The sequence below is a fragment of the Dermacentor andersoni genome, chromosome 3, assembly GCF_023375885.2.
Source record: "Dermacentor andersoni chromosome 3, qqDerAnde1_hic_scaffold, whole genome shotgun sequence".
NCBI classification, from domain to species: Eukaryota; Metazoa; Arthropoda; class Arachnida; order Ixodida; family Ixodidae; genus Dermacentor; species Dermacentor andersoni.
The window spans coordinates 104025700-104038654 of NC_092816.1; the positions used below are offsets into that span (position 1 = coordinate 104025700).

At 47.2% G+C, this 12955-nt stretch overlaps 1 protein-coding gene across 1 annotated transcript in view; it reads left to right on the forward strand.

Annotated features, from left to right (window-relative positions):
• LOC126541306 (uncharacterized) overlaps positions 1-12955 on the forward strand; it is a 167088-nt gene that overhangs the window by 71243 nt on the left and 82890 nt on the right. Inside the window, exon 2 of the mRNA XM_050188033.3 lies at positions 8852-9119. Coding sequence (XP_050043990.1) covers positions 8852-9119 — 268 coding nt within the window. The remainder of the gene's footprint in view (positions 1-8851; positions 9120-12955) is intronic.

Below are 12955 nucleotides of genomic sequence, written 5' to 3' on the forward strand. Positions count from 1 at the left end.
TTCTTGCTTTCTTTTTTTTTAAGCCGGTACAACACAGAGTTGCGCAGCTAAAAATTTGGATAACGCTGAAGCTTCGTCTTTAAGAGTGGAAAGCGATAGTATATATTCAAATATCCCTGACTGCAGCTTCTCACCTTTTCCTGCAGCTGCAGCTTATGAAACCGTAATGTTTACCGGGAAACGCTGGCACCGAACGAGGTCGAGCTTTCTGGCGGAAACGCGGCCTCTTGCGTGGGCCGACCTTCTGATACTGTTTCGCACGTTTAATATTGTTACTTTTAATGTTGCCTCGCCAAGTCACGAGCCTCACATATAAGATATCACTTGTGACTTCGACGTATTCTACCCCACCAAGAACTGATATCGGGCACGTTTCGCGACTAAAGCGCTACAACTCGCCAACTGATTCGACAACCCTAGGAAGCATCGAGACGATGCTTCTGCCGCCGGGGGTTAATGTCACGTACGAGTTGTGTGCCGCTGTGGACAAAAGGACGTTGGGAAGTGAAGACGAGGTCGAAGTGTCTCGACGATCGGTATATGGTGTTACTACTGAGCTACAACCTCGTAACGGTGTATATTGTAAATACGTATATTTTCTCCCCCGTAAGCGCATTTCAATATGAGAAGATTTCACGTAATAGGCACGCGCTGTCGGTGTTTCCTTTCACGACATTTGCTTGTGGGCTGTCATTCTCGAAATTCCGAGGAACAACTTTGTGAAGAATGTAAGACAAGGTGTGTAAGCAACTTTAGCGATATATAAGAAGAACTTTAGTGCCATAATCATTTTTGCTCACATGACGCGAGCGCCGGCTATACGACACCGACAACGGATTTTCTGTGACAAAGGGCCCTCAAGCGCTAAAAAATATAATAATAAAAGAGAGAAAGAGAAGAAGAAAAAGAAAAAGAAGAATAAAAACATCATAGGAAGCAGGCGTCATTCGACTGCTTCGTGCTAGATGGCGCCAGAATGCCACGCTGCAGCAAATACAAGACCCCACTAAGAAGCTTGGCGCCTGTCCTTTGCTACAACGGGAGTTCTTCCCCACTCTGGCCGGTAGCCCAGTGGCTTTGGCGTTGTGCTGCTGAGTTTTGGGCCGCGGCTTGGATCCCGGCCACATTTCGATGGAGCAGGGGGGGGGGGGGTCGAAATGCGTGTATACTTAGGTTGAGGTGTACGTTAAAGAACCCTGCTGGTGGTCAATATCAATGTGGAGTCTCCCGCTATGAGGCGCACATCGCAATCCGATCGTGGTTATGGAACGTATGAGACGCCACGATTTCAATTTTTTTTTTCAGTTGGTCACCGGTGCACTTCAAGCGGCAATTTATTTATTCTCGCATAAACGCTGTTAAACGCAAACTATATATATATATATATATATATATATATATATGTACCTTCGTTCTTGTCCTTCCTTTCTTGTTTTAAGGGAGTCTTTCTACAGCGGGAGCACGAACACGCAAGGCGCGGTATGTCCTCGCTGCGTATCGTATTTTTCGCACTCTAAAAAGTATTTCCAAATGCCATAGAAAAGCAGACCAAACCGCAACCACCCTTCATTCGGTGGAATTCGCTAAAACGTTTTCAATGTTCATGCGTCCGTGCGAGTTCTTCTCTTAGAAGGTGGAGCGATGGAATCGATTCCCTATCTGATGATCGAGTCTTTAGTCCGCTCGAAGAGTTTAGTTCTCTTGTATGAAACTGTATTAATTTGACCAATATTGCAAAAAAATGAATGTGTTTAGCGATGTTTCATTCGTATCCTGCACGATCGATTTCTCGGACGCCGTGTATTCTATGCCTATGAGTGTGCACTGCGCATGTTTAATATTAGACTCCTATTGAATTAAGGCGGAAATACCATGATTACTTATTTTTGCATAAACTAATTCACAACCCCTTCTCCTCTCCACGGTTACTGTCAGCTGTAACGTTTAGCGTGCCTCGCCCTAACCTGCCTAACCCTGGCACTTTCTACGTGAATTCCTCTTGCAACCCTAACGCTATAACACATCTTGTAACACAACAAAATAACTTGCCTGATGATGTTGCAGTGGATGCAGTGGCTCTTTACATGATTTAATTATTTATTTGCTTATTTTCAAGGAGCTTTCTTGCTGCTTTTAGTATTGTGGAAAGGAATGTGGTATTTTCTTGAAACATATTAGCTTAACCATACTATGACCGAGCGCCACTGCACATCAATGTTGGAGCATAATTCTAAATGTGAACCAACTAGCGCCCACCAAGTTCTTACTCATACGAACTTTACTTCGTCTAGTGGTATAACACTTTACTATCGCTTTCAATGCTTCGCCTTTCGGGTGAAGCTGAAAATTTTTTTTATCCTTTTATTGGCATTGTTTTTCTGGATTTGCTTATCGTCCTTCAGAAATAGATCTGATTGTCAGGGGGTTCTCACAGGGGGCACCAGTGACAAGATTTTCGTACATCTCAAGCATACCGCGTGCTACGCCCTACCGCACTTGAAGGCAGCTTTGCGGAGAGGCTTCACATAGAACCACGGTGTAAGAATAGTGTGCATAGAACGCGATGCCAGCGTCGGTGCCGCGCGGGTGGTTACGCGCGCACTTCCGCTCCGCGCGGCGGCAGCGCCACAGGTACCGCGCCGCCTGCGCGGAGCGCTGCCGCTCGCCGCAAAGCGCGCGTCGCCGCAGGAGGTCCGTCCTGGCGACGCAAGAGGAGGGAACGCAAGCCGCCGCCGCCGCCGCGTTGTGTGTCGCTTTCGCTCGACTTGAGCTAATGTGGCCTGAAAGCGCGCCGCGCCGCCGCTTCTCTGTTATTATTCCGGAGCTGTCTCATAAAGGGGGCCCGCGGAATTCTCTTTTGTACTTAAGTTTCATTTCTCTTTCACCGTTTACTTCGATCTTTCTTTTTTTTTCCATTTCCTCCTCCTCTCTACAAGACTCCGCGAAGGTGCGGGCCACGTCGGAGGTGTACACACACGCACGACACGCACACACGGACAGACACGCTCTGGAGAAAGAGCGGCCTCTTCCGTTCTCGGGTCAAGTATCTATCGACATAAAAACCCAAGAAATGGCGGAGATTGCGGAGCCTCGCGAGCATTCGTTATTTGTCCGGCCTTCCTTCTTCTTCTTCGTGTTCTTGTTTGCTATAGCTGCTTTCGAAGCGGCATTGGAAGGAACGGAACAGCAAAGAAAGAAGAGCGCCGTGATTGAGCGAAGCTGGGCAGAGAGCCATCGCTCGGCTGCTAACCACGCGTGTGTGTGTATACAGATATGCCCCCGCAGACACGCTCGGATACGTCGGGCCGGAGGATTATGTGTGCGCGCGCGCTCGTGTTGCGGGAGTGGACATAGCAGGAGGAGCAGAGCCAGCCTGGAACGATCAAGCCGCGATCACAACGCGCGCGAGAGACCGATTTACTTCGTGTTCGGTGCAACTGCGCGTCTCTGATATATCCGCCTTTCTTTCTTTCTTTCTTTCTTTCTTTCTTTCTTTCTTTCTTTCTTTCTTTCTTTCTTTCTTTCTCTTTCTTTCTTTCTTTCTTTCTTTCTTTCTTTCTTTCTTTCTTTCTTGCGGAACCACTGTGCACCGTGTTTTCAAATGCGAAGCAGTGCGCCGTTGTGGAACTTCTTGGTGTTGCCCTTGCGGCGTACTGAGAGATGGTGCGTATAGCTTAACTCTTCGAACGCATGCGTGGCAGCATTGTGGCTCATACGTGAGATTTTGCGATCCGCTTTTTTGAAACACTTGCGGAGATATTAAGAAACGAGTAAAACAGGTCACAGCGACGCGGCTGAGCATTTAGCTTCTTCAAGGTGACGCGCACGAATAAGATGAGCCACCATAGCAAATGTATGCGGTGGAGTCACCTATAGTTGATCTTTTCGTGACCACTGCAACCCGCTATTGTTCCGTTAGTTACCCCGTAGAAACGGTGAGTAAACAAGTCTAAAAAGAACTGAACGAGGAAGGAAACAAGCCTTGAGAACATGTTCAAGCGTTTCTGATGTTAAAGGAAAGTCGAAATCGGGAGATCAAGAGATTTGTTGGATGCGTGTTGGAAAATGTCGGTAGAATCGCCAAGCCAGTATTTCCATCGCAGAGGCGAGGATACAATACGTTTTAGCGAAAAACTAACAGAGCCAATAGCTTCGATCAATTTAGAGTAATGTCTTGCTGAGACCAAGGAAATGAGAATCCTCTTCAGACGCAGGTAGTTGACTCGATTTACTTTACTTTGTCATTGTGAATGCTAGCCATTCGTTTTCTGTATTTTACCTCGTATGTGTTGGCTACCCAAGTAAAAAAGAAAAAGAATGAGGAACCAAGGTTGTGATTATATGCGATATGTCGTGTTTGTTTGTTTTTACTTGCACCAAATTTTGCAAAACAACATTGCATAGGGTAGGTAGTTCATTTCCACCGCTTCAGGTGACTCACTGGTAAAGGCAGACATTCGCTGAAAAAAAAATGTGTCGATTTAGCGGCAAACACGAGAGAAATGCGTTCGCATTACGTGGCACTTCTTTAAGGTCGCGGATCCATGATTTAAACCACGTTCACCACATTGCAAAGTGTTGTTGAGGAGCTCACTCGACAACGTTCTCTTCTGTGCTTCGTCCCGCTGTGATTCGTCCCGCTTCCATACATATATTTACTGACGGTTCAGTGTCAACAACCACTTCAACCGCGGCATTCGTAATACCGAATATGAAGATCAGTAAGCACTTCCATCTCGTCCACCAAACTACATCAACGGCCGCTGAGATTGTTGCCATTCGGAAGGCAATTCGTTATATATCGATGGAGCCGCATCAGGCATGAACTATAATTTGCGATTCCAAGCCGGCACTTCAAGCGATCGATTCTGCCATTGGACGAAGACCTTACTGTGTCCTTGCTCACGAAGTGATCGAATCGCATGATGTCGCCGTAAGCGCTGGCCATTGCATAAGGTGTCAGTGGATTCCAGGACACTGTTGCTTACATAGAAATGAGCTCGCCGACGCGGAGGCAAAGATGACCCATATTAATGCCACGCCAGTGTCTTTCCCATTTTCACGACCAGACACTAATGCCCTTGTCTACAGAATTATGCGCGGTAATACCGCAGGATATTGGGCCTCGCTGGGTCATCGTCATCGCCGCCTTGACGAACTCGACCCAGAGATGAAAATACGGATACCACCGACCATGAAAAGGCGCAATTCAAGCTTGCTGCACAGATTACTATTAGATATGGCCTAATAGTAATCACCCTGCGTTACCCTGCGGGTAACGCAGGATGATAACGCAGGGTAATGCAGGGTGAGATGCGGGTAACGCAGGGTGATCGATCACCCTGCATGCGTTACCCGCATCTCATCGGCCGGGCGAACATGGACATATTGTTACGTAGGAAGATGCAGACGAAAAGCTATGTACAAGTATATTTACAGGAAAATACGCTGCGCTTGGCCAAGAGGCAACAGCCCGCGCTAGCTTCTCATCGTCGTCGTCGTCTTCGCACTGCTCGCCTTTTCGTGATTGCACATATTGTTCCGTAGCACTATGTTAAAGGGGGGGGGGGGGGGGATAATTGTGAGGAATGCGGTATCCCTGAGACGACAGAACACCTCTCGTGCATCTGCCCGTGATTTGATGTACATGCAGAGAAAATCGCTGACATGCATCTTGTCAAAATTTCTCGTCGGCCCATTCACTGAAAAGGTTCTATTGAGACCTTCGCCTGATCCTCGTCATCAGCCTAAGTTGAAGGCTGTCAACAAATGTTTCTATGAGAGCGGACTGGGCAAGAGACTTTGAAGAGCCTTGGAGTGTGCAAGATTTTTACCACCATCTTCATCTTCATAATCAGCGCCTTCTCTATTCTTTCTTTCTACGCCCTTTTCCCTTCCACCAACGCCGAGTCAGAACATTGATTCAGGCCGACCTCTCAGCTTTTCTCTCATAATAAGTACCCCTCTCTCTCTCTCGCTCGACAAACATCCTTCATCTTCGAGGAGCGAAGTGCTATACTGGCGGTGGTCCGGATCAGTCCGGAAAACCTTTTTCCACTTTAACACTCCTAACGCTCACGCATTAGAAAAGAAATTAAGATGTTCAGTTATGTGATTAACTTATGTCCTAACTGTTAATCCTTCTGGTTCATTGCTATCTCGATCCCCCTTTGTATATGGGGGCACAACATTAGGGTTTCATTAACTCTTTGTAGCTATATGAGTGCTTGATTTTCTCAACTTGTGCCGTTTATTGATATCTTACCCTTTCTGCATAGCAGCTATGTGAAAATTAATAGCTGTCCCCGATGTAATATCATTAACTCTCGTTTTTGTACTGTGATTGCATTAAAAGGAGGAAAGTTTCATTGGTTAACTTTAATTGTTCATATTAGAACACATATTGCTATTGCAGATTTGGAGCCCAGTATTATAACCGAATCATCGCCACACAGCAAACCTTTTGAGGATATCACCAGTTGGGAGGTATGCGTCTCCAACAACTGTCAACAAATATATCGGCGCTCCAGTTATTAGTTTTCGAAAAAGCTTCATCGCGCAGTGCGAAAGAAAATTAACCTGAGTGCCAGCGCACCTGGTGGAAATATATTATGGGCGGCCATCCCATAAAAATTGTCTTACTCTATGCGTATTTTCTAGTTGCTATATTTCAATTCATTAGTAGCCAGCTTGAGTGCTGCAATTGACGGCGTGTTATACTCAAGTTATACAAGCTGCTCAAGTTTAAATACTGATACTTCCTTTCTTATCAAACAAAGCACTGCGATTTCTTGTGCGAGTAATGTCTGCCCATATTCAGTTAACCTATACCCATAAACGGACGAAAAGCGTTATCTGTGACTGCTTGTATATATATAAACGATATTGGAAGGCAACAAGGAAAAAAAAAATTACTGTTTGCATACGTAACTTGTGTGTTTCGCACGTGATTGGACTCGTCTCATGAGAGAGGGCAAAATAGAGAGAGAGAAAGGCAGGGAAATTAACCACACGCTCGTTCGGTTCTCTTCCTTGCGCCGGGAGGGAAGGGATAGAGGGGCGAAAAGAAAAAGAAGGCCGGACAAAATAAGAGAGCGGTGACCAAAGGGGAGAAGAGAGAAATAAAGGATGTATCGAACGGCAGAGACGTTGGCAAGAGGTGTTTCCGGTTGGCTACCCTTCATGATAGTCTAATCAAATTGTCGGATTACTTTTCGTACTCGTTGCTTTCGTTTTCCTTTCCTTCGAGCACCTTGGCCTACACCATAGATGAGTAGTTAAATAGAAGCACCGAGGCCATTCTGGTGTGTAAATTGTCTAATTTACTTAGCGAGCTTAATGTCTAGGAGACAACACCTATAACTGTCTGTCGCCGCAAAATGCCAGCTCTTCAGCACCTGAGCGGTAGATGCGCCAAGCGTCGACTCTGATACCGTTAGTCCAGGTGGTGGGTACGAGATGGCGCTGCAGAGCGCAAGAATAAATGGCGTTCACTAAGCATTCCTGCGTGGATGTATATATACCTGTGTGTGCACACCACTGGTGTTTATTCATTTCAATCCATCGTGCATGCTACTTGGCTTACTACATAATACCTGTGAGGCAGTTGTGGTGTGTAAAAAAATTGCGTTCGTTCGTCTTTTTCTCTACCTTGTTTCTCTTTTTCTTTCTTTCTTTCTCTCTCTTTCTTTTTTCGTACGCACCAGCCGCATAGTTATATAGTTAGCCTGTCCGCCTCGATCAAGATACCTAGCGGAGTTTGTGGTGAGGCATGATTCTCCCCTCATAACGAGCGCTACATTTTCGCTCATGCAGATAAAACAAAGCTGCTTAAAAAAAGAAGTCGGGGGTATACGTGAACTGCATGCAGCTAACATTTTTCGCGTATTCGTTTTGGATAAGAACGCATATTGTATGGTACATTATGTAATCGTGCTGTAAAAACACCTTGCGGTGTACGTGACGCTCTTCGTATTTATGGAAAACACGGCGAAGGCGGCAGATGGAAATTCAAGGCGATGAGCAAAACGAGAACAAGGTGAAAGCAGGAGCCAGCGTTTCGACAAGTGGACTTGTCGAAACATTGGCTCCTGCTTTCACCTTGTTCTCGTTTTGCTCATCGTCTTCGTATTTATGTGGTTTGAAATCGAAGGAGGAACGCAATTTACGATGGATGTCTTTGTAGCTATTATCGGGTGCGTAGAAATCTATATATCTCTCTCCTTCCTTAATATCAAGTCTATTTTGGTATCCACGAACTGTCACGGGTACTGGCGGCTTACGCAGGAGCAAGTTGTTCTAATCATAATTATATATTTGAAAGAAAATGGCTCACTGCAATCAATCAGTCAACCAGTCAGTCAATCAGTTAACCATCCGACCAACCAAACAATTCTATAATATCATTTGTTAGCATGTTATATAATGTTTATAACGTGTTACGTGTTAGGGGGCTCAAGCTCTCTCAATCAATCAATGAAGTAGCCAATCAATGAGCAACAATTCAAGGTCGAAAGGCGATCTAACGCGTAACTGAGGTATAGTGTGATCGCCGCAATACATTCCCGTCAGTTGCCTTAAAGCGCTGCGTCATGTTGTTATTTGCTATCCTGTCCTGACTCTGTTTCTCGAGATTATCATCAATCAATATACAAGCGTAAACAACAGAGAGTCCCGATAGCGTGGGTCGATAAAAGTGGGTTTTTGCGTCAGTTAGCGATTACTATATACGGCCCTGTACAAGCGGCAGCAGCTGTTGTGTGAACCATAACATCGGTCGTCTTGTGTACAATTTCCTATTTATAAGAATGACTGTGTCACGCTTTGACCTCGTCCACTCTTTTGCACGCAGGAGGATGTTCCCCGCCTACAAGGTCCGAGTGTCCGGCTTAGACAAGAAGGCCAAGTACATCATGCTCATGGACATCGTGGCCGCCGACGACTGCCGGTACAAGTTCCAAAACCGGAGATGGGTCGTGGCCGGCAAGGCTGACCCCGAGATGCCCAAGCGGATGTACATCCACCCGGACTCTCCAGCGACGGGCGAACAGTGGATGCAGAAGGTTGTCTCTTTCCACAAGCTCAAGCTCACCAACAACATCTCAGACAAGCACGGATTTGTGAGTACATTGCCACATGCATGGCCATTTTTATTTTGGCCTGGTGATCGTCTTTCCCCGAAGCATGACCGTTACCGTGACACTGACCTTGCCTAAGACGCGGTTACTTTACCTAAATGTATATAAACGTTGTCGACACTGTGACAGCCAGATGGGTCTATCTTAATCGCGTTGCACGTTGATCGCCGTTGTTGAGCACAGCGTCGCAAGATGTCGCCACGAGTGTTGACGTTCCCGTCTACGTTTTTTGGTATCCGGGTGTATTGGCAAGGTGACGAAACCAATGCGTCCATCTGGAGCTATGTAATGTTCGGATAGCCTCATCTTCGGTGATATGAACCACTCGCACTTGTAGGCTCAAGCGGGGTCCACCGAATCTAAAAGGTGCGCTTGATTAACCTCTTGAAGCCAACAAGAAGTAGAAGACGAAAAGAGCGGCCCTGCCTGTAACTTCACAGGTTCACCAAAGCCATGGCAGTTGACTCGCGAGTAATCGCGATTAACACACACGAATAGACACAGACAGACGGACGGACAGATGGACGGACGGACGGACTGTGGTATTGAATGTATTGGAAATAAGAATCAAACCAGCTTCCTAGAGCGTTACATTTCTGTAAAAGGGAGCAGATGATGTGAAGTGACGTGAGTCCTTACTAAGTTCTACTACTCGTTAATACTCGCGGACAACTTTCTGTGCCAACAAAGGGGAAGCAACGGTGGCGGAGCTTCTGCACCATTGTTACGGCGCCACGTACTTCAGGTAGCGTTTTACAGCGTTTTTGGTTTCTTGGAAGATACACTGAATCGTGCAGAGTCTAGCTTTCCCCATGCGACGGATTCGCCCCATTCGTCCAAACGTTGCAGACGCTGTGACTCGACACCCAGGGATCTGTTTTGTCTTATTTTGTTTTTGTAAATAACGACGTTTCTGTAGTCTCTTCCCCTGCTTAAACTAACCCGGACGAGAATGTGGGACTTCTTTTTTTTTTTTTTTTCAGCAGCACTCATATACTAATCCGTACTTTTCCACCTTACTTGTCCCTTCATTGCTGCAGATAGTCGTACTCGAGTATATCAGCAGTTCTTCACAAGTCATACGTGTGGGCGACCTCTAGATTGGACAACGTATAGCGTCTGTTCCCCGAACTCCGCGTGCCACTGACCGCTCGAAAAATAGAATTCTCCGTGCGTCCATGAGAAAGCTCTCTCGCGTCGTCGTCTCGTTCGCAGGACGTATATACGTATAGCATATAGTAGAAAAGCTCCACCGAAGCGAAGATAGACGAAGTGAGACAGACGATAGCAAAGTAAACCTGCGCACAGAAACACGAATCGTTTTCAGCAACTGGCCAGGCCATTTTCTCTTTCTCTCTCTCTCTCTCTATCTAGCCAGCAGCCTTCCCCCGTGACGTGTATTACGCGTCCTAATGGGAGCCCCGCGGACGGACTTTGGGACCGGACGTCGTCCGCGAGTCCGTGGCTCGCGCGCAGGGTCATTAATAACGGCCCCACCGGCGTCGCCTGTCAAAAAATGGAATTCATTAGCAACGCCCCCCCTCCGCGGCCGCGGAGAGCGTACATATATCTACTGCGAGCGTCCGGGTGCGTTGTAGGCGCGGGTCGACCGCATAAAAGTGTATGACCAGGAGGCGAGGCTTTCGCAGCTGCGCTGTGGTTTGTCTTCGCGCAGTGTTTGCTTGCTTCTCTCTCTCTCTCTCTCTCTCTCTCTCTCTCTCTCTCTATTTACAGTATATAGTATGTATATGGCCGAGGCGAGGACCATTTCCTTCGGCGAGCACACGAAATAATTTCGCAGACGCCCCAGCATGTTCGCAGTCTCATTACAAGGCTCTCGCGAAGCCTGCTGCGTATGCAGTTGCCGACGTTTGGCTTCAGCTCTTTTGCCACCAGAGGGATCGAGTGCGACTGTGTGTGAGGGCCCACCGGCCTCGGTGTCTGCAGGTTGAGTGAAAAAAAAAAGGAAACGCTTTTGTTTACTTTTTAAACAAAAGCCTTTGTTTTGTAAACGTTTTTGTTTTGTTTAGGGTGTCGTGATTTCATTGACAAAAGTTAGAGCAAGGCGGGGGAAAAAGGATCACAGGATGTATAGGCGCGACTTAACTGGTGGGACGAATTGCTTCCTGCAACTTCTCTGAAATCGCTTAGACTCGGCCAGGAATGACCCATGGTCTTTTCTACAGCTTATTCGTTCAAGTATTTCTCTCGCCGAGCGTCGCGTAAGCGGCACGTCGCCGCCCGTATGTAGAGCAGTACGTCTTTGTCGCGCTTAGTGACGGTCGTTAATCGCTTTGTGTATAGTATAATGTCGGCGTTAGCCGTGGGAGGGTGCATACGTGGCGTGCAGCGCCGTCTAGCGTAGCCTAGAAAAAATCCCGAAAGCGAGCTTAAAGGGCCCCTGAAAGGGTTCGGACAAATTTTGTAGACGCGTAGGGTACAGCTAAAGTTAATCATTCGCAACACAATTTGTGTGAAACGTCTCATATTAAGAGAGCTGCGGACGATTACAAGTTACCCTCCTCCATAGCCATGCATTTTCTCCTCAACTCGTTCGCCGAGTCATCGGGGCTAAGCTCCGCCTTCACTGGCTCTGCGTAATGATGGCGCATCGTGTTGTCGCCTTCCGGTTCTCAAGGAGCGAGCGTGCGAAGCCTCTCCAAACTCTCCGCTAGCTGCTTGGCAGTCGACCCCAAGCGAGAGCTATCGAAGCAGCGTGCGTTGCGAGCATTCTGTCGCAGCGCCGGACGTGTCTGGTATTCCGGTAACCACAGGCGAGCTGGGTACTTCGACAAATGGCCGGAGGCATAAACTCAAACTGATGAAGCAACGTTAGCGTACGTACGTGAGCGGCCTGATCGGTCTGCACTGTCCAGCCACCTGTTGGCGCAGAGCTTAACCAGCCAAACAAAGCTCTAATATTGCTCTAACCAAGTCTAAAGCATTTTAAACATCTTCAAAAACAACGTATTAATGATTACACTCCTGCGAAAAATGTACACCAGCAGCAAAGAAAAATACATGTCGTTACTGCTACTTTGTTTGGTTGAGCTTTGTGCCACCAGGTGGCTGCACCGTCCAGCCCATTCACGTTTGCGCTTCTGCTCATCCCGTGAAACGACACGGTCAAACGGCCAGGCCCTGCCCTTTGCGCTTGCGTTTGCTCTAATACCGGACTCGCGAAACGCTATTGCGTTTGTATTCTTCCGGTGTAGAGTGACGGCCGCAAACGCGCAAATCCTGGCGCCGATCGGATAGCGGCAGCCCGATGCGTTGCAGCCAGTCCGCTCGTCTGCTGCCTTGCACAGGGACACGATGTCGCAGCTTGACATATTGCTAGTCCCTATGTTTGCAGTTCACAACGCAACAAAGTTGAACTATACTGCTCGCGAAAAGACTGAGACCGACTCTGACCGCGGAGCTCTCGTCAAAATGGGGCACGTTGTAACACAAGCAGACGACGCTTGCTGTCTGCCGGAAGTGCTTAAGTGTAGTGAGAAATTGTTCTTGTGGATTCTCTTTCTGTTACATTCCTTCATAGAAACAAATTAACTAACATTCCAACTATTACGAACATCATTTGTTCACCATAAAGGCGGAAAAATTACCGATGATGCGCCCTGGGCAGCCAATCGGATAGCTCGCCCTACTGACGTCGATTGTGTGATTTACGTCATATGGGTAGGGGCGGCTGAAAATTCCTCCGAGCAGTGTGCTGCGATCGACAGCGATGTACATTGTTAGAATCTTATAATAAATTACACGCTTTACGCGGAGCATTTAGATGCGTCAATTAATGATCAGAAGGACCTACTCTA